Genomic DNA, 24,653 nt, shown 5'->3' with positions numbered 1-24,653 from the left:
GCACTTTGCCATAGCAAATGAGGTGCCAAATCTGTAACAAATGCAGACAACTCTATATTCCTGGCTCTTACTGTTCCCATGCTTGATCATCTTTTCACTGCACTGTGTAATATGTAGTTGTAAGACAGGCAATAGGTCTCCGCTGAAGGGCATAGAACTAGTTTCCTTACTACCACTGTTTCACACTGTTTCCATGTACCCTTTTCTTTGGCTTGAAAGTTTAATTTGAAAATCATTTGGAACATTTTCCTCTGTCGATTATACTTAAATATATTTAATATGTATTTAAATATAGTCATTAGGACTTTCTATTTAGGATGTTCCCATATGTTTAGGATTTCCAACAGATTTTACAAGCCATGATATCACATGGAATCATATAGAGTATTAATTTCTATTAAAAAATAGGAAAAGGAAGCACAAATACAAGGATGGGGTTTTTTTTTAATAATATACACCCAATAATACAAAGAAGTGTATAATTCTGAGTATAAATGACCACATATTTATCTCATTTTCCTGTTTCTTAAGTTTAATGGCCAGGCCAGGCCAGCCCTTCCAGTGTTTCCAGCCACAGTCCCATTGATTTCCATTGTGCATGGGGATAACTCCCTCCATGTAATAATAAACCTCTCTCAGTGCTTTGATAAAATATAAATTTATAAAAAGTGCTGTGTTTTTTGCCTTCATTAAAGCTCTCTATCTCAGCCAAGAATCAGACCTTCTTTAAAAATCTGACCTGCTCCTCTGTATGCAAATAAAGTAGTAATTTAAGCATAGATATTTCCTGTCTGTTTTAGTTAGGATTAGGTAGTTAATAATTCCATAAGAGGGTATTTTATTTTTTTTTCACAAAATGTTTTACCCAAGCTAAAAGTGATAGTCCATAAAGATCATATATCTGGCAATCCAGAGTACTTTTTTTCTCTCTTTCCACGTTGTGCAAGAATTGTTTCCATGCTATTTGCCTGGAAGAAGTAGTGAAGGGCACTTCAGGATCTCAAAAAACTGCACAGTTTATTGCAGCTGTTCTGATACACTGCTGAGCTGAAAATTTTCTAATATTGATACCTTTTCTTTCCAAAACTAGTCATATCCGGGCAGTTAAGAGTGTTTACTTCAATGGGCCAGCATCCCTTTTTGAAGCTATGAACCATCTTCTCAAACAAGGAAGTTCTATTAATATAACTTTACAGGCAAGAAGCCCATGTCTGTGTTCTCTGACTCATCTGTTATCGAAAATCTCATCTTTAGAAAACACTGTTTTGCAACTGCAACTTTAAACTTCAAAACTGTTTAGAATCCTTCAAAGTAAAAAATTTGCAATGTTAACCTCTCAGATTAAACAAAGAGTATCAGGGAGAGAAAAGTACTAGTTATATTTGTGTCATGGAAAGATACAAAGACGGGATTTATCATACCTGATCAACATCTGAGTTAACATCCTATCTAAACCCGGTAATCTATGTGAAGCTTTGCCTGGTGTGGGATGCTTCATCTGAAGAGGAAGTCTCGCTGCTCCCTCAAATACCAAGATAATTGTGTAATGCTGCTGAGAGCTTAGGACATGCAACCACTTCCCAAATTGTTCAAATAATAAACTGAGCCCCTAGGCCTCCCTAATGCGCAGGACGATGCCTGAGACCATAATCAGCATGTGGTGACCAGCTCCTTGGCATCCCTTCCTATACTTTCTCCCTGCCAAATCAGTTGATAGCTGTATTTGACCCCTCTCAGCCAATTTAAAGGAAAGGGAACTATGAAAACAATTCCTTAGAATCATAGAATCGTAGAATAACCAGGTTGGAAGAGACCCACCGGATCATCGAGTCCAACCATTCCTATCAAACACTAAACCATGTCCCTTAGCACCTCATCCACCCGTGCCTTAAACCCCTCCAGGGAAGGGGACTCAACCCCCTCCCTGGGCAGCCTCTGCCAGGGACCAATGACCCTTTCTGTGAAAAATTTTTTCCTAATGTCCAGCCTGAACCTCCCCTGGTGGAGCTTGAGGCCATTCCCTCTTGTCCTGTCCCCTGTCACTTGGGAGAAGAGGCCAGCACCCTCCTCTCTACAACGTCCTTTCAGGCAGTTGTAGAGAGCAATGAGGTCTCCCCTCAGCCTCCTCTTCTCCAGGCTAAACACCCCCAGCTCTCTCAGCTGCTCCTCATAAGGCCTGTTCTCCAGCCCCCTCACCAGCTTTGTTGCTCTTCTCTGGACTCGCTCCAGAGCCTCAACATCCTTCTTGTGGTGAGGGGCCCAGAACTGAACACAGGATTTGAGGAGCGGTCTCAACAGTGCCGAGTCCAGAGGGAGAAGAACCTCCCTGGCCCTGCTGGTCACACCGTTTCTGATCCAAGCCAAGATGCCATTGGCCTTCTTGGCCACCTGGGCCACTGCTGGCTCATGTTCAGTCGCTGTCAACCAACACCCCCAGGTCCCTCTCCTCCAGGCAGCTTTCTAGACAGACTTCTCCTAGTCTGTAGCACTGCACAGGGTTGTTGTGCCCCAAGTGAAAAAGTGAAACCATGGACAGGTGGCTCAGTAAAGAGCCAGACTTGAGATTGGAGGGTAAGCAAAGGGTTGCTACTAAAATGTGCTTGTGCCTGTGTGTGTGCGTGCACGCTCACACCTGCAGGTTTTACCGAAATACCTTTCACGCCGAGGGACGGGGTCTTTTCTAGGAAAGATCATTGTAGTGTTGCTAGATGAGATAGTTTGCTGTGCTAACTATGAAAACTGTCACAACAAAACCAAATAACTTGTGATTAAGTATTTAAGTAAGAGGATCTTCTTGGATTTCTAGTGGCATTCTTTCACAGAGCACTCGTGCCTTCACAGATTATGAAGTTAGTGGAATATCTTTAGTAGCGAATTACTGCTTATTTTCTCCAAAAGAATTTTAAATATAACTGTATATTTTACTGTAGTATATCATTTTATCTTAGAAGAAGCAGAAGGTCATCTCTGTGTCACTCTATTAAGCTCCATTTTTTGAAGCTGGTAATTGTCACACAACTTCAGCACAAACGTTTATCATGTAAAGCCTCAGATCTGGAAAACATTTTATTGCTTAAATAATCTCTGACTCAGTCTGAATAAACCAGAAATAATTTGGGACTGAGTAGTGTTGAGGCTTGTTAAGGAACATTTTTCTCTCTCTCTTCTGAGTTCTAGTATTTTGATACTAGGATTTGACTGTCCTTTTTTTTCCCAGAAGGCCAGCAAAATGTTTAAGAGGAAATGTAAATTCTTAATAGTAAAGAACTATGTTCTTTTTGAAAAATAATTTATATATATACCCCTTAGGCTGGTAATTTGCCAATAATTTAAAATAGCCCTTTGACTTGATGACATTCTAATTCACTGATAATCACTCATGTTTCAACTATTGTGTGCAATTTGTAACGGTGAGTGGGCTTGAATTTCTATGTACTACATTTTGTAGATCACATCAATTAATCCTAAATTTCTTTCGAGAAGGAAAGGCTTATAGAAACTGATATAGTAAGAAAAAAAATAATAAAAATTAATAAGTAGGAACTGAGTGGGGAAAGAAGGTTTGAGACAAACAACATGCTATCCATTGATAGATATATAGAGGGTGTTAGAAACACAGGGGTACAAATACTCCATTCTCTGTCAGGAATAAAAACATAAGCATGCAAAATGGAAAGCAGGAACCCAAGGTTAACTTGTATTCAAAAAACCATAAAGTTAAAAAAAAAAAAAAAGAGAACTTCCATAAGTACCAGACAGGACATTCTTCCCTTCAATGCAAAAATGAGATGGAAGTCATTCTAGATTTCCATTTGTAATTTCTAGATGTGGATGTTGCAAAACTACCTAGCAACACTGAGTGCTCATTTTCCTTATAGTTTCTAGGAATGGGATATCTAGCTCTCTTTGCTGCTTATGAAAACTCTGAGCCCTAATCCATCATTTTGCAGTTTAAGAAATTTTTACAAAAAACCTACAGCCTTTGATGAGCTAATGGATGGTTCAGTCCTCTCTTTTGTTAGGGTTGTGCTTTGCTTTCTTTAGTACTTTGTCTTAAGACAGTTACTATACCAGTAAAATAATTTACTTCATTAAATTTTCCTTTAATATCCCTCAAGGACATGGGCAGGAAATCAGTTTCACTTCTGACTGCCTACTGTGCTCTTTACCAGATGCCCCAGGCTCTGCTGCTTGCAGAAAGAAAAGGAGGAATCCAGCAAGATCCAGAGTATTCATCAGGTATTTTGAAACACTATTTTGAAGGGTTGCAGGATGAATTCATGATAATTGCTGGCTTAATATGAGATTTGAAAAAAAAAAAAATCTCTTTAAGGCTAATGACCAGCTTCTTTTTTTGTTTTTCTCTTCCCCTCTGAAGACATTCAGTTGTGATAATATACCCCCGAGCCAAATAGAAGCTGATGAAGGTTCCTTTGCTTCTGAATGCCTTCTGGTGTCACATGCTTCTATCTATAGCATATCTCACAGAGATTCCCATTTTCCCAGGCTGTGCTTCTGCTGCATTTCAGTTCTTAGGGCAAAAAACCCCAGTTTTGTCTGCATAATCAGTCCCTTGTATAGTGGCTTAAGTTGCCCAGAGGGGTGCCTTACATCTATCTACTTTTAGAACATTTCCTTGAAAAACAGAACTGACAAAAAAATTAAAAAGACTTACTTAAACACTTTTTCATTAGTTGTCATGCACTGTAAACAGCATGTCAAGCAGTGATTGTCTGTGAACACACAACAGCGAGGCTGCCGCTGGTGTTCAGACAGGAACACGCTGCAGCTGAAGCAAGGAGGATCGTGTCATTTCATAGAATCGTAGAATCATAGAATCACCAGGTTGGAAGAGACCCACCGGATCATCGAGTCCAACCATTCCTATCAAACACTAACCCATGTCCCTTAGCACCTCGTCCACCCGTCCCTTAAACACCTCCAGGGAAGGGGACTCAACCCCCTCCCTGGGCAGCCTCTGCCAGGGACCAATGACCCTTTCTGTGAAAATCCTTTTTCTGATGTCCAGCCTGACCCTCCCCTGGCAGAGCTTGAGGCCATTCCCTCTCATCCTGTCCCCTGTCACTTGGGAGAAGAGCCCAGCTCCCTCCTCTCCACAACCTCCTTTCAGGTAGTTGTAGAGAGCAATGAGGTCTCCCCTCAGCCTCCTCTTCTCCAGGCTAAACACCCCCAGCTCTCTCAGCCGCTCCTCATAAGGCCTGTTCTCCGCCCCCTCACCAGCTTTGTTGCTCTTCTCTGGACTCGCTCCAGAGCCTCAACATCCTTCTTGTGGTGAGGGGCCCAGAACTGAACACAGGATTCGAGGAGCGGTCTCACCAGGGCCGAGTCCAGAGGGAGAAGAACCTCCCTGGACCTGCTGGTCACGCCGTTTCTGACACAAGCCAAGATGCCATTGGCCTTCTTGGCCACCTGGGCCACTGCTGGCTCATATTCAGTCGCTGTCAACCAACACCCCCAGGTCCCTCTCCTCCAGGCAGCTTTCTAGACAGACTTCTCCTAGTCTGTAGCTGCTCAGGGTTGTTGTGCCCCAAGTGCAGGACCCGGCATTTGGCCTTGTTAAACCTCATGCCGTTGGACTCTGCCCAGCGGTCCAGCCTGTTCAGATCCCTTTGGAGCCTCCCTGCCCTCCAGCAGATCCACACTTCCACCCAGCTTAGTGTCGTCCGCAAACTTGCTAAGGGTGCACTCGATGCCTTCATCCAGATCATTGATGAAGACATTGAACAGGGCTGGACCCAGCACTGAGCCCTGGGGAACCCCACTTGTCACTGGCCTCCAGCTGGAGTTAACTCCATTTCCCACCACTCTCTGGGCCCGGCCATCCAACCAGTTTTCCACCCATTTGAGAGCGTACTACCTATTGGGCAGTAATTTGGGGCTAGATTGCAGTTCTGACCCCACGCTAGCAGTGATGAAGATGAGCTGTACACTAATAACAGTTCCCAGGGATGCTCCCTGTTGTGCCGGGAGGGCACACACAGCAGATGCTGCTGCCTGTGTGGAGAACCATGCACACCCTCTCCTACCACCGTCCAGCTCTGCTGACACCTGCGTGCAAACAGCATCACCGCTTTAACAGTGTTTCTGTTATCACTTTTGACAGGTCCTGATGAAATATATGAAGTTCTGAAAAGAACAAAATAAGGAAAAAGAAGAATATGATATTCTTTGTCTTCATTCCTACCACACCTTAAAGCCTGTGTTCAGTTCTGGGCCCCTCACCACAAGAAGGACGTTGAGGCTCTGGAGCGAGTCCAGAGAAGAGCAACGAAGCTGGTGAAGGGGCTGGAGAACAGGCCTTATGAGGAACAGCTGAGAGAGCTGGGGGTGTTTAGCCTGGAGAAGAGGAGGCTGAGGGGAGACCTCATTGCTCTCTGCAACTACCTGAAAGGAGGTTGTGGAGAGGAGGGAGCTGGGCTCTTCTCCCAAGTGACAGGGGACAGGACGAGAGGGAATGGCCTCAAGCTCTGCCAGGAGAGGTTTAGGCTGGACATTAGGAAAAGGATTTTCACAGAAAGGGTCATTGGTCCCTGGCAGAGGCTGCCCAGGGAGGTGGTTGAGTCCCCTTCCCTGGAGGGGTTTAAGGCACGGGTGGATGAGGTGCTGAGGGACATGGGTTAGTGTTTGATAGGAATGGTTGGACCCGATGACCCAGTGGGTCTTTTCCAACCTGGTGATTCTATTATTCTATGATACCTGTGGAGAAATGCTACCCAACAGCTTGTAATTTCACTGACAGATACCTACGAAGTGTTACAGCTTTCAGGTGGTTAAATGGGTGGCTTGGGGCTAAAAGACAAACCTGGGAAGGCAAAATCCGGGACCAAACCTTTCATTTTGAAACATCACCAGCTAAATGCTGTTTAATCCATAGACGGTGAGGTGACATGAACCCACAGTCATCTTATGAGCCCCTGACTTGAGAGAAAGACAAGACTGAGATCTAACACAGTAATTTGTGCTTCATGTTGGACAAATTATTAGAATCTACACGCTGCTTTCTAAAAGGGTCACACAGCTTAAATGGATTCTCAATTAAATTAGCTGTTTTAGAATTGTAGAGCTAATTGAGTTGTAAGGAGACCTGCTGGCACTGGAAACAGTCTCTTCACATTCCTCAGCTACAACCTTCTTATTAAAAGAGCTTTTGAACTACTTTAGGCGAGCTGGACCCCTGCTATCACTTTCTAATCCAAGTTTCTTTCGGTGTCTATCTGTTGAGAATATTTCCTTCTTGCAAACTGAGAGATAATTGCTAGGAATGTTTTTATAATAAATGTTTTTCTTGGAGATTAAGTACACATCTGCTTCCTTCAGGCAGTGAACAAAGCAATAAATTGATACTGGGTTACTCTTCCCTCTACCCCTGACATTAGCAGTTGGGAGGTACGTATGGCTAGGTGGCCCTTTTGCTATGACCCACGCCCAATATATAGAATTTAAATAACTTAAAAAAAAAAGTAAAAAAAACCCTTCAAAAACATCATTCTGTTAGGAAACACAGATTTCTGCCCTGTTATCTGAAGAACAGAAATGCTGTCCAACAAAACAGTGGTAGCTCTCCTAATGGCCACCATTATATTATTGATTAAAAAAACCTGCATTTTTCTTTACTAAATATAGGGGTTTGGAAAATTTAGATACTGCCTGTAAACACAGCTTTTCCACAAAGAAATGAAAATTATGACATTTTATAATTTTATCACTGTTACATCCAAATATGCATATTTTGTATGAAATGTGCTACTAGCTCGATTAAGACGAATATGCAAACCAAGATGGTAAAGAATCCAGCACCGAATAAAAAGTATTTTTAGCCCAGCATGTGTCATATATCTTGTATCTTTAGGGTGCTATTAATAAAATTTTCCTGTGTGATAAGGAAAAAGGCCTAGCCAAGGACTGCACAAATATACATTTTTGTCATTTACACTTTGAAAATCAATTAAAACTGACTCCTTGGTAATAGCAGGAAGCTTCCCATATTTTGATGCTTATGAATACTTCAGATTATTAACATCCCTTAAAAGTGCCTACATTTGAAAATAAATCCTCAGATAATGCATACTATCAGATCATTCACTCCTTTAGGCATCCCTGGTAAAAATCATACGCAAAAGAAGGTGGAAATCTGAGACACGTGGAGAGAGACTTAGTGAAAATCTTCTCCTTGTGTAACTTACACATGTATATATACATAGATAAAAATGTAAATATGTATATATAAAATCCTGTAGTGCTGGTGAAACATAGGTGTTTGGTTTGTTTTGCCTTTTTAAGTAGCACTGACATCTAAGCTTCAGTGTTTTAAAATAAGACCTTATCTTCACTGCATGCGACTGAAGCTTCTGTGTTTTATATTTAGGATGTTAACTAAACGAAATTATCATCAGAAAAAATGTTAAAAATGACAAGTTGGCAGCTCTGCTGGGTGTCTGTCAGCGTCTCATTTATTCCCTTGGGCTACACGTGGCAGTACAAGAACACAGTGCATTCAGCCACCTGCAAATGAACCATGGGCCTCTCCTCTGCCTCTCATTCATTGCCTACTGCCTGCAAAAACTGGAGAGACTCAGTCTTGCTAATAATCAGCTCTGTGGTTAATTCTGGAGGCACAATGTAGTCCATCAGGCTCGCTGCTTGGCAGCTACTCTGGTATAGCAGGGTGACATCAGTGAAAACTTATTTTTGTCAGTTCACTAAGAAAACACGACAAGGTGAAGGCATACATATGGTGTCATTTTCAAACTGACTTCCGAAAAAGGTTCTCAGGATATTTGGAAAAATGCCTGTTTCTTTAAAGACAGAACTGAAGTTTTGTACAGAAAATAGGTTTCCTGGATACAACTGTATCTTTTACAAGCGCTACAGGTGAATTCGAATATGATGCTTTCAGAAAAGTGCTTATCAAATCAAAATAATGTGTTAAGAGTTGCCACTCAAAACATGCCAGCTCCTCAAATTTCAGAGGAAATTGACTTTTCAATGCCAGTCCTCAATTTTCAGCAATTCAGAGGGAGATAGGAGGTTAAGTAAGAAAACACAGTAACAAATACTAGTGAATGAGTATTGTATAAAATAGTTATGATCAATTTACAGATCAGCTTATCATAAATGAATACCTTATCTTTAAGATCTGTAGTCATAAAAGTATATGTATTATTCTGTGGCTGTTTAATTGTCTTAACAAGCTCTGAAAGCTTGCCAAAAATGGAGAGCCTCACATTGTTCATGTTACTGTCCAAGAGCATTCAGGCAATTGCAGCTCTTGCAGATGTCATGATGTCAGAGCTGTGGGCAATGACAAACCATGTGATTTTCTGCTGCCTTCACAAACAGCAACTGAGAATATGCACTATAAGAGTCTAAGAGTTACAATGCCTATATAAAGCCATGCAGTACCGAACGAAACAGCAACAGCAATGTTTAGAGGACAGGGAATGGTGCTGCAAGATACCTGGAGTCCAAGATTCAGTTTCAAAGTCTAGGAAAGTTATGTGAAAAATCAAGAAATTGGTTCTGTGTAAGGGAAGTCTAAATCTGGAATTCACAAATATACCTCTTTGAAATTGTGTTCAAGATAGAAACAAAATATTTTTATAATTTTTAGGATTTTGATAACAGAATTTTTTCCCAGTATATTTCTTTCACTTGACGGCAAGAGAGAGCATCTGACTCTATTGGCAAATATTTTGGTACACGTTTATTTTATTTTCAACATTTCTCCAAACGCTGAGAATCATGAAACACACAGTTTCAATTGCACCTGAAGCCAGATAACTGTTGTATCTCTATCTTTCTTATCAGAAATTGTGTCCCACTCAAGCCAGGGCACAATTTACACTACAATACTTGCCTCACTGATTTTCCCACTCTTGTCTTTTCTGCCCAATGTGAATCTACAGTGTTTGGAGGATGCCAGCCCTATGCAGGAACATCAGGCCACCTCTTATATGTGTGATGAGAACCATCATTTTGAGAAACTTGGTAGATTGTTGAAAAGACAGAATGGAAACAGAATCTCATGTCCTCTTTCTTTGGCACTGTTCTTTGCTATTCACTAATTCTAAGGAAGGATAACACTGGAGAAAAGTATTAAATAGGAGGCACTCAACATTGGCTTCTCTTTTCTTCTGTAGCTCAGAGAGTCTGAAGTAAGTGCATCGGTTAATTAACGGCCAGACTTGTGAATATGACTGTGTGGCTGAGATGCATAGGGGTAATTACATGAGTTTGGAAAACTCACTTTCTGAGGCAAATAACGAGTATTACATAGCCTGTAGATACTGTTATTACTAAATAACAGTAATAATATTCAAGTTTATATTGAGCTCTATTAATGTCACCCAAAGATTTTATGAGTCCATAAATTACAGTGATACAAAATGATTACTCCACCAGTATTTTAAGAATTATTATTTCCTGTTTTGACCTAGACTTGGTAATTTAATTACAGTTACATAAGAACAAAACCAAAAACGTCATAACATTGGCTAAAACGGGAATATCTTCCAAATCCAAGAACTGATTACTTAAATGTTTTTATTCATTGCAATGATGTACAGCATTAGTATTAGCAGAAAATGGTAACCCCCATGGCAATTTAACAGTTCTCAAGAATATATTGTTTTCCAGTATCGTAGACCATCTTGAGATGTTTAATATTAACAAAGCAATAAATGCAATATGTCCTCTTAGAATAAACTGTCTTTATGAAGTAAGGCACTAAACAATGTGCTGAATTACCTACAAGCAGTGAAGAAGTGCATTGAGGCAAACCAAAATGCTATATGTTTTAATAACATCAAGGGTTCTATCCGAGTAGTTTATTAATTTTCGATGATACAACATTTGTTCATAAAAGGGAAAATGTATGTGCTTTTTCTGCACTACCCTATAGTCAGTTGTACATTTGCCCATGTAATTTAACACAGAATGTAGATCCAATTAAATGGGGGGGGAGGTAAAGGAAAAAGATAAATTATAAAGTTTCACTAGGGAAGAAAATATATACAATAAATTAATGTTATAAATGAGCTTCCAGATTTACATCTGCACTACCATAAACACAAACATTTGAAACATGTACTTAGGTTGGGTATTATATACCCAGCTGGGAAGCAGTAAAATTCAGGAATTTACATTAAAGCACCTGTTGAGACCCCATCACATGCTTTAAGATAATACAATAATAAAATGCTGCTCCTGGCCACAGAAAGCTCAAAAGAAAGGGTCGGGGTTTTTTTTTACATGCTCCACTGTTGTTTATTGAAAACCTTTACAAGTCTGCTATCATCCTACTTACTTTGAATACTAATTTCAGGAATCTGGTAGTTACTTAAAGCAATAAACACAGAGCTACTGCATATGCTCACATTGTTTTTACAGTGCATATGCACTAAGTCCAGTATGGACTGCATATATAAGTAACCAACAAGTGGTTGTTTTTTTTTATTTTAGGTACCAGCATGCCCTTGTTACACATAGCAGCTAGTGAATGGAGAATGATGAGAAAGCTGGGGGTGACAGAGAAAGGAAGGTATTCAGGACAGGAAAGGCTATTTTTAAGATGGACTCTGAAATTAATAGAGGCAGATATATAAGAGATAATATTTCATCTGGGGAAATCCTCATCTAAACTCTCTTGGTCATTTCTCCCTCTTCTATTCCCAATTTTGCAACCTTCTTTCAGCTGGTAAATCATAAGGTTTATTTTAAGTACAGAAGTCAGTGAAGTTTGGGCATCTCATTCCCTTTTTGGGGTTCTCTTCAGAAAAGCACTTGGAATTCATGTGTTTTGCATCCCACATGCCCTGCTTTTTCTTGATAGGACTGTAGAACCATAGAATAGTTTGGGTTGGAGGGGACCTTAAAGATCATCCAGTTCCAACCCCCCTGCCATGGGCAGGGGCACGTCTCACTAGATCAGGCTTCCCAAGGCCCCATCGAATGTGGCCTTGAACACCTCCAGGGATGGGGCAGCCACAATTTCCCTGGGCAACCTGTGCCAGTCCCTCACCACTCTCATGGTGAAGAAATTCTGCTCTTTTATTGCTGCTCTTTGATGTATGTGAAGAGCCAGACAGAAGGAAATTCAGGGAACATCAGAAGTTGCAACAGTTCAGCTAAGAAGTGCAGTAAGGATATTATAAAATACGGAACCAAGACCCTGTCAGATAGAATCTTTGATATGGTGAACTTCAGAGAACTTTAGGAACATAAGAGGACAGAACTCAAAAGCAGTAAGGAAAGGAAAAAAATGTTTTGAATTGACAGCTTTGAAAAAAGAATGCAGAGATAATAAGACTTCATTGTGCATTGAATGAATCACAGAAATGATAAATAAAAAGAAACCGAAAACTCTTTAAAAATAACTCAGAAAAAGTTCTCTTCAAGCTCATCTGTCTACATTTAAACGAAGGGAAATTTCAAAGTTACAGAGCATCCCATATTAAAAGTTCTAAAACGTGGCTTTTGTCAAAAAATCTTCACAAAGCCATCTTCATTTTTGCAACTGCATGCCCACGCAAAAATTCCATGAGCATATACACACAACAACATCCACTACTTGTCCACCTGTCATCAGTGTGTTGTGATAGAACCCAACTGATAAGAAGTTATTGGAATTATAGAAAGCAAGCTTGGAAGGAGACAGGGGTAGACAGCTCTTTAAAGTTCATCTTACGTAGAGTGCAGTAAGAAAGCAACAAGGGACAATGTAAATGAGATTCAGTGACTAATTTCCCCAGTGGTGGAACTCCTACGCACTTTGACTGCAGATCAGTAAGAATATACACAGTAGAAGAGATATCCATGTTAAATAATGCCAATGGAGAAGAAAAAGTCAAACTGATTGCTGAAGCAGTTACGGGAATCTGCAGGCTAATGGGAACAAGCAGATAGGAGGGAAAGCGGAGGCATTAGTGGGAGTCCAAAACGACACAGACACACAGGGAATCAGCACTCCTAGTAATGAGACTCGTCTTCTCCTATTTAGGTAGTCTCACAATACCAATCATAATTATTGAACCCATAACCCATGCACCTTTTCTTTTTTTTTTTTTCATTTTTAACATCCAGGAAAAGGTTTGGTTTTTTGTTTTAGGGTTTGTCTTTTTCCATTTTTTCTTGAGACATACTCTTTGCCCTTAACAAATCAATCCTAACAATGAAAATTAGTAACAATGAAAATTTGATTACTGTTGATCATCTTGCATGCCATTCTTGAGCCATGACAGCATAAAATGCAAGGTCTGACACGAAAAACCAATCCCTATAGCTCAGCAACCAAGAGTGGAAGGGGAAAAACGAACATAAGATCCTCAACAGCCTTTCAGAAAATGACCTGAAGAATCGCTTTGGCAGCAGCACACACAGCTGTGTGTCAACTCAGAAGGGAACTATTTTGAAGGTGATCATAGTTGGTTTTCTTAATCTGTTAAACAAAGAGTTACAGGCACAGTCTTGTGGGGTTTTTCTTCTGTGTCAGACCTTGTATTTTGCACCAGCTGATAGAGCCTGCTCCCAGACCACTATTTTGGGTACACAACCACCCCTTTTCTGGTCTAAAACAGCAGCAGCAAAATAAAACCTGGTCTTTAAGGTTAGAAACACTTTTTAAAGTTAAACTTAATTAGGCCTTTGGTTAAGAAAACCTGAATGAAATACCCCTGTTTACAGTGTAGAGGACTACATCAGCAATGGAGAGTGCACGTGTCATCTGTGCATTAGCAACAACTCTAAGAATTGTTTGTGTAGCTACTGATTCAGACACTGAAGACAGTGCAAGAAAACATTTGTTACTCTGATGCAATATAAATTGACCATATTTAAAGAGATGAGAAGGACCTGGATCAAAAAGTCATATAGATGTAAATGATGCATCTCTTTCTCCTGAAGAAATGTTATTATTTAGCCTATCTTGGGAAATGACCATTTCAGCAATTCCTTCTCCTTGCTGGACAAATGAGATACAAATCCATTCCACTGTTATTGTGAGTCTCATAAAGGGCCTCATAAAGTTCTCACCAGTCCTGTTTGGGGAAATGTGAGGAGCCTTGTGCGCATCTAATTAGAGCTCTTCACATTTTATTACATGAACATACTGTGCACAGCTAAAAGGAATTTTTACTTAGTGATGCTTCTTTTGTAATTGCTCTTGAAAAGCACTGATAGATTCATGTGAGTTCAGCCTCTTGTGGAAAAAATAACCTCATTGCAGCAATCATAGTACATTCATAATTAGCTTAATAAAGCCCCTTTGTTTTATTGCTCCACAGGTAGAAATATTATCTTGCAAAATGATGGACAGTTCAGAGTTGCAATTAAGAATTTAGTACAACCTTGATACACTAGATGGAGGTCACAAATGTAAGTTTACTATGAAAGGAAGAAACATTAGACATGAACTAAGAAAGCAGTGACATACAACCTTTTGGAAATCATTTGCATAAAGCATACTGCACTTTTCACATTTTTGTTGAGTGCTGATAAAAATGTATTTTTTTATGCCATACATTATTTAAAAAAAAACACCCATGACTATTACAAAGCCATGTTCTTTTGTGAATTTACAGTTACATGGAAAAACTCCATGAGCACACGCGCACAACAACGTCCATCAGCTGCCCAACTGTCATCAGTTTATTTTTTCCAATTCTGATGGCACACAAAATCTTCCAAAAACAAGGTCAGCCTGCTGGTCAGATAACCCATGACCTATGCATCTACACGTTTAAGAAATTCTATTTTGTGAAATTGCCTTGCATTACAAACAAAGCAAGGTAGTTCTGGAGTCCAGGTTACATAAAACAGAAAATCCCAAACCCTTTAGGATACACCTCCCACTTCACTCCTTCATGCATCTGCCTTTCACAAGTCAGCAAAAGCAATTTCCAGAGTGCTGTAAAACACATCAAAGAAACATTAGAAAATAACTCAGTTATTACTATAAACATAAATAATTCTCTGGCTTCCAAATTGGAGCCATGGTACTAGAGGATGAAGAAACACACCCTTTCTTTTTTTATTTTCATGTCTGAACTCAGACAATGAAAAAAAAATCCCATTTTTATAGAAGGCAATGTTGCAAACACGCATCAAAGAATGGTAGAACTTAAGATATGTAAAGCCATTGTCCTACAGGTACATGCAGAGCTCCTATTCAAGTTACAAGCAGAACAGAAACATGGCAGCTCCTACTTGGTCAGAGAACAACAAGTGCTGTTGAAGTGCTTACTATTTGGAATGCTGCTAGATAGGTAGCCCTTTTGGTTTTGGTAGACTTATCCTAGGGCCACCACCACTGCATTACATGGGGGTGGCATTCTGACCAGTAAGGCTGGGAACATGCATACTTTTAAACTGCATGGCTGTTTTTTTCCATTGCACAGAATACTTATGGAAAGGGCTTGCACTTCTAGGGCATGGGTAATTAACATCACACTGGAAAAGCATGTCAGTAATTGCATGCATCCACCTGAACCTTCTCTGATTACTTTGAAGAATGAAACCACATGTCTGTTTCCACTGAATTTTTTTAATTCTCAGGTGCAATTACTTAACAGCAAACCCATGTGTAACGGCTTTTTTTCTGTAGAAGCATTGCTGTAAATATTTAAAACTTTACAATGGCTTCAATGTTACTCCTAAGGTTCATTGGGATCCAACCACTCCCCCGACACCCTCATCCCCTGTCCTGAAACCGTTTGGAAAAGCCCGAGGATAAAAAAACAAAGAAACAGACAAAAAAGATAGAGAGATACTTATTTCTGCCAAGAAAACCTGATTAAACCCAACAGTGTTTCTTTAAGTGAGTATCCTACAAAGTCCTTCCTGGGGGCATGGTGCTGGGTTCTTCTTTGGGGGAGGCTGAGGAGAGGGTCCCCAAGTGGCACCACACCTTGTGACACCCTCAGTGCCTGCACCGGGAACAGCTTCAGTCTGCAGTTCCCCAAAAGAAATCATAGAATGGTTTGGGTTGGAACGGACCTTAAAGATCCTCCAGTTCCAACTCCCCTGCCATGGGCAGGGACACCTCCCACTAGATCAGGCTGCCCAAGGCCCATCCTACCTGGCCTTGAACACCTCCAGGGATGGGGCAGCCACAGCTTCCCTGGGCAACCTGTGCCTGGGTCACACCACCCTCATCGTGAAGAAATTTCTAATGTTTAATCTAAATTTGCCCCTCTCCAATTTATACCTACTCCCTCTAGTCTTATCCCTACAAGCTTTTGCAAACAGCCCCTGCCCAGCTTTCCTGTAGCCCCTTCAGGTATTGGAAGGTCGCTATAAAGTCACAGAATCACAAGGCTGGAAAAGACCTCCAGGATCATCGAGTCCAATCATTTCTATCAAACACTAAACCATGTCCCCGAGTACCTCGTCCACCCATCTTTTAAACCCCTCCAGTGAAAGTGACTCAACCCCCTCCCTGGGCAGCCTCTGCCAGTGCCCAGTGACCCTTTCTGTGAAAATCCTTTTCCTAATGTCCAGCCTAAACCTCCCCTGGTGGAGCTTGAGGCCATTCCCTCTTGTCCTGTCCCCTGTCACTTGGGAGAAGAGCCCAGCTCCCTCCTCTCCACAACCTCCTTTCAGGTAGTTGTAGAGAGCAATGAGGTCTCCCCTCAGCCTCCTCTTCTCCAGGCTAAACACCCCCAGCTCTCTCAGCCGCTCCTCATAAGGCCTGTTCTCCAGCCCCCTCACCAGCTTTGTTGCTCTTCTCTGGACTCACTCCAGAGCCTCAACATCCTTCTTGTGGTGAGGGGCCCAGAACTGAACACAGGATCCGAGGAGCGGTCTCACCAGTGCCGAGTCCAGAGGGAGAAGAACCTCCCTGGACCTGCTGGTCACGCCGTTTCTGATCCAAGCCAAGATGCCATTGGCCTTCTTGGCCACCTGGGCCACTGCTGGCTCATGTTCAGTCGCTGTCAACCAACACCCCCAGGTCCGTCTCCTCCAGGCAGTTTCCAGCCAGACTTCTCCTAGTCTGGAGCTGCTCAGGGTTGTTGTGCCCCAAGTGCAGGACCCGGCATTTGGTCTTGTTAAACCTCATCCCATTGGTCTCAGCCCATGGATCCAGCCTGTTCAGATCCCTTTGCAGAGCCTCCCGACCCTCCAGCAGATCGACACTTCCACCCAGCTCAGTGTCATCCGCAAACTTGCTAAGGGTGCACTCGATGCCTTCATCCAGATCATTGATGAAGACATTGAACAGGGCTGGACCCAGCACCGAGCCCTGGGGAACCCCACTTGTCACTGGCCTCCAGCTGGAGTTAACTCCATTTCCCACCACTCTCTGGGCCCTCCAGCCAACCAGTTTCCACAGAGCAGAGTGTGCGCCTGGCCAGACCAGAGGTGACAGTTTCTGAAGCAAAATGCTGTAAGAAAGCGGTCTCCCCGGAGCCTTCTCTTCCCCAGGCTGAACCACCCCAGCGCCCTCAGCCTGTCCTCGCACAGCAGATCCTCCCCCCTCTCATCATGTTCCCGACACGAGAGCACCGGCTCAGTCCCGCACCCCGCCCGGCTCGCACCCGCCCCGCCCCGCCCCTTCGGCTTCCGTAGCGGGGTGAGAGGGCTCTGCTGGGGACCCCATGGGAGTTGTAGTTCCTGTAGTTCCTGAAGTCCCCAGCGTGCTTTGCGCGCGGCCGGGCGGAGGCCCAAGCGGGGGGCGGGGCTCGGACTACATTTCCCAGGGTGCCCCGCGGCTGCCCCTGGGGCGGGCTGGCGGCGGGAGCGGCGCGGCGCGGCGGTTGAACGCGGGCGGGGAGAAGGACGCGATGGAGTTGTCGTCGCTCGTCAGGAAGCTGGGTGAGGGCTCCCCTCTGCCTCCTGAGGCACCGGGCGGGATGGCGGGGGGGTCGCGGCTGCCCCGGCCGCTCCGCAGGGCTGGGGGGCGAGGGGGTGGCGGCGAGGGCCCCGCCTCCCGCCGGGGTCTCGGTGCGAGGGGCGCCCGGGGCTGCCAGGGAGAGAGGGGGCAGCGGTGGCTCCTTCCTGTGTTCAGTTCTGGGCCCCTCACCACAAGAAGGATGTTGAGGCTCTGGAGCGAGTCCAGAGAAGAGCAACAAAGCTGGTGAAGGGGCTGGAGAACAGGCCTTATGAGGAGCGGCTGAGAGAGCTGGGGGTGTTCAGCCTGGAGAAGAGGAGGCTGAGGGGAGACCTCATTGCTCTCTGTTACTACCTGAAAGGAGGTTGTGGAGAGGAGGGAGCTGGGCTCTTCTCCTAAGTGACGGGGGACAGGACGAGAGGGAATGGCCTCAAGCTCCGCCAGGGGAGGTTTAGGCTGAACATTAGGAAAAAATTCTTCACAGAAAGGGTCATTGGTCCCTGTCCGAGGCTGCCCAGGGAGGTGGTTGAGTCCCCTTCCCTGGAGGTGTTTAAGGCACGGGTGGACGAGGTGCTGAGGGACATGGTTTAGCGTGTTAGGAATGGTTGGACTCGATGATCCGGTGGGTCTCTTCCAACCTGGTTATTCTATGATTCTATGATTCCTTGGCCCCTGCCCGGCCCCCCGCCTCTACACGGCCGAACCCCACCTCGGGATCCGCCCCCTCGGCCCCTCCTTTTCCCCAGACCCCTTCGGCGGCGTTTCTCGCTCCCGCTTTCCCCTCCGCAGACGCGAAGGGAGCGGTGGCACAGGGTGACGCTTCCTTAGGGAATGCCAGAGGTTTTCCCCTTTGATCCTCTGTGCTTGGATAGGATTTTGACCAGTTTGTGAGTCTGAGGCAGCCTTCGGTAGCCACAGCGTATTCTGGTGGAGGCTTTCAGGGTTTAGTTGTGTGTGTCAAGAAAAAGGCTGTCCTCCTGTTTTACGTTTGGCACCAGGTTATGTCAGTGTGGGTTTTAACGCTTCCCACCCTTACACTGTGCAAACGTACTTGATTAGCTCCCTGCTGGTGAATGCAGTCGTATTTATCTTCCTGGTAAGTATAATACCGACAGCATAAACCCTGGCCTTTGGTAACTGACCTTTGACAGCATTCAGGTTGTTCAAATAAGAATTAAGTTATATCAGCTGATTTCGTGTGTTTTTTAATCCCCCCCCTTTTTTTTTTGAGCAGGTCATGAACTGGCAGAGATACGAGAACGATCTCTAAAGGCTATCCTGTTTAAATTAGACCACAACTTGATTTCCTATGCTGATCTGGTCTATGAAAAAGTGCTTTTCCTTAATGTTTTGGAGTGGTTCAATTTTCCAGTTGTACCAATGAAAGAAGAAATACTAAATTTTGTGAACAATTTGATCAAGGTATGACATGCTAACATTTATTTGTGTATAAACTATATGTCTTTGGAATGCTAAAGCTAAAGAAAACTGGATGTTATTTGGTTTTCTAGCTCCACATAATGTGATTTTAGTGTTTTACAAAGACGTGAATAGTAAAGACAGAAATGAAAACAATTTGAGTGTAATTGGTCATGGGGATAGCAGGAATAAATAATTTTCTGTGTTTCTACTGCCTCTTCAGTTCTCATTTAGCATGCAATTTCTTCTTTGGGGCATGATTTGCAGCTAAGCCCTTGCACTGTTCCTGAAAAGTGAAGATTTGAACAATGGTGCAACTTATTTTAGAAAGGTTGAGAAAGTGTTGTAGAAATTTTGGAAGCATCATAAAACATTTTAATGTTTTAATCATTAAGTGGTAGCTATACTGAGGAAAAAAAAAGCCCTCATCCTAGAAATGGATGATCTAAACAAAGGCAAAATCTAACTGAAGTTTTGATTATGATTCTTTCCTTTCCTCCTGCTCCCTCAGTGTCGAGGGATCTTTGAGACTCTTCAGGCTAATTTGGTTAATTATTTGTCTTAATGTAGCATCCACCTGCTGCTCAGAAACTGATTGGAATTGGTGCAGTGGAATTCTTCTCTCAGCTTCGTCCCAATGTGGATCCAAACTTGCAGGCTATAATTGATGGGATTGTGGATAGACTGTTCTTCCTTCCTTCTGGACCTCCTTCCAGTTCTTTATCAGTACGTTATCAAAAACAGCCTCAGCTCTCAGCTGACCAGCCAGGTAAGTTACATACTTTGAAGTGTGAGTTTTTAGAAATGAAAATAAAGTAAATTAAAAGCTCCTAGACTATGAAAAGCTGAGGTTTTTCAGGCATAGTAGGCAAGTTATTCCTGAGAGCAGTGAATTGTATGGTAAGCAGATTCTGCCAGAGAAAATATGATCTTAGCTAAATTGGGTAATGCCATTCCCGTAATGGAATTCTCTGTGCAGAACCAATCCTTTATTTGTAACCAGACTTTTTCTGTCCGTTTCTTCATTCTGTAATATCTGCTTGCTGTAATGTAAAAAGGGCAGGACACAGGACATAAGCTTCCAGGCTGCTTTATGGGAGCAAGTGTAGCAACTTCTAACAAAGCTGTTTTTAAGCCAGTAGGCTTTGCTACTTTTCTTTGTGTAGTTAACTTTAACTTTTAGCAATTAAGATATTAAAAAAAAAAAGGAAGTGGTAGAATCTTTTTTAAAACTACGTTACTATTGTATGTACCATCTGTGTAGTTTTGGATAAGTATTTGTCACAGAAAAATATGTAAACTTTAGAATTTCTTATTATGAGTGAAGTGTCTTGCATATGTGTGAAGTGCTATTACTTGCTTCTGTTATCCAACCTATTATCCATCTGTTACAATGAACTACAGTACCTCTTAGAGGTAGTCGAGAAGTCAACCCATGTGGTTCTTCTCTGTGTTAAAAATTTTAACAGAAAATGTAGAGGAGCAACTTACGTACATTCATGGTCCTGGTTCCTGTGGGAAAGACATTGCTAATATACTGCATAGTGTATTAATGACCACACGTGTGTCACTCGTACTGTGCGATCTTGGACATAAAACCAGTTCTCCTGTGCTTTCTGCAGCCTGTCTAATACTTGGGAGTCTTAATTTGTGAGAACTATGTGGTTGTTTTTTCCTAATACTCTTATTTTCCTCCCTGTGCCCACCTAAGGGTTTAACTAGATTTTTACCTAAGATTACCACTGTATAGGGAATATTATAATAATCTTTTAAATATGTGGTTTTAAACTGCATCTCTTTGAAACTGCGCAGTTGAAGTATTGTATATAATTCCTACTTATGCTATGAATTATATGTATGTGTGGATTAAATCATCTTAATCCTTAGTAACAGGAGTGTTGCATTTTTCCTCCTATTTCAGTTGCTGGGAAAAATTGTGAACTAATAATATGGATGTTATCTAGTTTGATCCTCTGAACAAAATACTATGTTCTGGAGAGATTGCCTTTAATGTTATGTTCCTTATGTATGTCTTGTTATACAGTGTGTGTATTAATAACATGTATTTAGTAATGTATATATTTTATACAGGGGGGACAACTTTTCAGCTGATGTGAAAGGATAGCAGTTTTGGTAAAAAAAGGTTTTAAAGAGTTAATTTAAAAGGATGATTTTATTACTATATAGGTCGATTAGAGGAAAACATTGTTTTAGCTGACAGTTCTCCATCAGGGAATATGTTTTTTGTAATTGTTTTTCTTATTGCTTGTATGGTATGCAAGGCAGTGTAAGAAAATGGAAAAAATCTTGACTGTTGCAGAACATTATTGTAAAAAATAAACATTGATTCACTGTTTTCAGTCCACTTTCTTGATAATTTGAGACTATTTTAAACTGATTTCCTTAATAGGTTAATAAAACTCAAGGGCAAAAGGGAAGCTGTTAGGAAAAAGCGTGAAGATAAATTGAATTTTGCTTTTGATTTGATTTCTTTTTTATTGTGTACCCTTTTTTTGAAACTTACTCTTTATTTGTTTTAGTTACACCTCAAGAGGAATTATTCCCTGGATATTTTTCTCAAGGTAGAAGTCATCCGCCACAGTTAGAAATACCTCCCAAAAGAACATGTGGTATGTGTAGTTATAAAATAAGAATATGTTAATTACCAAAAGTGCTTTGAGTTGTAATTTAGACTGAATTCCAATACAAATATTATTATTGGCTATTCTTCCTGTTGTTGTTCTGTGAAATCTAGTATCATAGAAACCACAGTTATAGTGCTTATGAAAATTACATTTATTTTAAAACATCTTCCTCTTTTCTGGCAAATAGCTAGAGTAAATCTTTTGAATATGTAAAGTATATTAAAATATACTGTAATTTATAATATTATTTAAATTGCTAATGCTTTTCGGAAGATCTGTGTCCCATAGTCAAAAGTGACTGTTTAACTATCTTTTTATTTCAACAAAACTTAGTTTGAAGTACCTTTCTACTTTTCAGAAAGCTAGATTAAGTGCCTCAGAAATCTTTACCATGTGTCTAAGTTAAAATCTTATGCTTTTATTTTTTGCCAATAAAAACGATATTATATGTTTCACTGACAAATACAGACAAATATTATTTTGTCAAGTTTTTGCCTGTACCAATAGACTACTAGCATTTCACAGGTGAGTGTTATATTTAACGTATTGTATGGTGCTTAGAATTAGATTTTGAGATACGACTTTGTAGTTACTGTATGTAAATCACCAGATAACTTTTTAACTAATGCAATGTTAAAGCTACTTTTAACTTCAAGTTTATAATAATTAACATGAAATTCTAAAGACAGCCAATACACTGCTAAAAAAAAAGTAATGTGTCATAATTTAGTAACAACTATAATTTCTACAGATTTAAGAGTAAAAGCATAAGGTCAATTTTCCATTTTTTAGTGATCACGCTAATAAATCTTCTTTAGTAGCAGAACAAAATTATAATTTGACCAAAGCGTGATCTAGGGGATTGAGTGCTTTCCCACTAAATGCTGTTTTCTACTTGCTAAAACTTTCTTCAGTAAACATATTTAATTTTTATTTGCAATTACCTTAATATTTTTTGGTAATGCTAAAAACTCTCACTGGAAACACTTTAGTTTGCGCGAGTCTATATTTAGTAGAAGGTATTTTTATTTCAGCTTGTATGTAGTTCATAAGTTTGTGACTTTGCCATGGAAATACAAAGTAATACTTCCATAAAATTTACTGCAAAATATCCACTTTTTTTTTCTCAGTGAAATGCTTGAAATTTTCCACATTTCCTTGGTTAACTCTGACTTCAACAGATAGGCATGTTCTTTCATCAAATGAAAGGTACAGTAATGGAAGCATTACAGTTTGCTGGTAGTTTTTATTTTTCATGTGTAAGAGTAGTTCTAAGTTTCTGTCTTGCTGCATCATTGCACTGTTTAGGTAAATAACCTCCTGAGATGCTTTTTGATAAATGATTGTAAAAGCTGCGCTGAAGGTGGGCAGGGTTGTAATAGGACCAGGCTTTCTGTTAATGTTGCTCTTCATAATTTGTGCTTAATTCAGAGTACTATTTTTTTTTTTTTGTTTATGACACTTTAGTCTGTCTTCTAAATTTCTCAAGTCAATCAAAGATTTAGTTCAGTTAATTTTAGAACAAGCTGGAATAGAGTCACTATTTACTTCACACCTATAGCTGCTTAGCAGAGACACTATGCCTGAGTCTCCAAAAAGAACACAGATCCATAAAATCCTGGACATGGTATTTTTTTTTCTTTGTGACAGTAGTTTCTGAAACGATAAAAAACTTGAAAAAAGAAAAGTGAAGTAGAATGTCCGAAAGTTCTTATTATTTATTGGTATACATGTTAGACAATAGCTAATGCATTACTTCCTTTATGTAACTTCCCATATATGTAATTCAAGTGCTTCTAAGTTATATAGAACCTTGGTGATGAACAGACTTTATTAGTAAGAGTTAGATTACTTGCTGTATCCCATTAAGATAATAACTAACTTCATAAGGAATTCCTAGACTTTCTTATCTTAATTTCAAGTTCAGAATCAATACAGTTATTTCTCTGTGGGGAACTTAATTTTACGTGTGATTTGATAACAACTGGAATTCAGTTTGTTTTTCCTTTTATGCGGGTTTATCATAGCTAAGGAATAATTCAAGCTTGAAAAAAGGCATGACTAGAATTACAGCATTTTTTCTTTAGATTCTTCCATGTTGTGATTATTACTTTATTGTAAAGATTTGTTCAAGCTAATGAGTACTGGTTGGATTTTTTTTTGTTTGAATATATATTTAAATATTAATTGCATTTTTAGCTCTTTGAGAAGTAACAAACAAAGCTTAATTTGGAATACATGTGAACTTCTTCAGGATGTGATTATGCAAGATTTTCCTGCTGAGATCTTCCTTCAAAGGCCAAAGATTGTACAGGCAAGAAGAATTCCTGTAAATTTTAAGTTTTTTGTGATGTTATAAGTTGTGCCAAGTAAGAATTGATATAAATGATACAATTTGTTTCTAAATAAAATGGCTAAACAGAAGTTGCTTTATTCCACTCTAGGTGTATAGAAAAGGGGACACTAGATGTGTATTGTATTGAGAAAGTTGTTTTGTTGTAATAACATACATTGCTAATTAGTAATAGTTTGTTGTGAAGTAGTACTTTGGTTCTCTGGGTAAGGTAAAATTGTGTCACTGTTATATGTACATTCGTATGTACTATGGGGTCCCATAATAGAAGTAATGACTTTATTGGAAGTAAAATCTGGGACTCTTGCTGTTTCTTTAGGACTGACTTAGGTCTTGTGTTCGGTAAGAAAGGAGTAGGTAAGCCTTTCTATTATTTGCTGTTTTTTTTTAA

The 24,653-nt window shown here is 40.7% G+C and overlaps 1 protein-coding gene across 1 annotated transcript in view; it reads left to right on the top strand.

Annotated features, from left to right (window-relative positions):
- The first annotated feature begins 17,712 nt into the window (after window positions 1–17,712).
- The window catches only part of RTTN (rotatin), a 74,469-nt gene continuing 67,528 nt past the window's right edge, over window positions 17,713–24,653 (top strand). The window contains exons 1-6 of the mRNA XM_069853265.1: window positions 17,713–17,829; window positions 19,080–19,267; window positions 19,835–20,033; window positions 21,805–21,894; window positions 23,040–23,118; window positions 24,109–24,223. Coding sequence (XP_069709366.1) covers window positions 17,799–17,829; window positions 19,080–19,267; window positions 19,835–20,033; window positions 21,805–21,894; window positions 23,040–23,118; window positions 24,109–24,223 — 702 coding nt within the window. The 5' untranslated portion in view covers window positions 17,713–17,798. The remainder of the gene's footprint in view (window positions 17,830–19,079; window positions 19,268–19,834; window positions 20,034–21,804; window positions 21,895–23,039; window positions 23,119–24,108; window positions 24,224–24,653) is intronic.

The sequence above is a fragment of the Phaenicophaeus curvirostris genome, chromosome 3, assembly GCF_032191515.1.
Source record: "Phaenicophaeus curvirostris isolate KB17595 chromosome 3, BPBGC_Pcur_1.0, whole genome shotgun sequence".
In the NCBI taxonomy this organism is placed as follows: Eukaryota; Metazoa; Chordata; class Aves; order Cuculiformes; family Cuculidae; genus Phaenicophaeus; species Phaenicophaeus curvirostris.
This window is presented reverse-complemented; position numbering and strand designations above follow the sequence as displayed.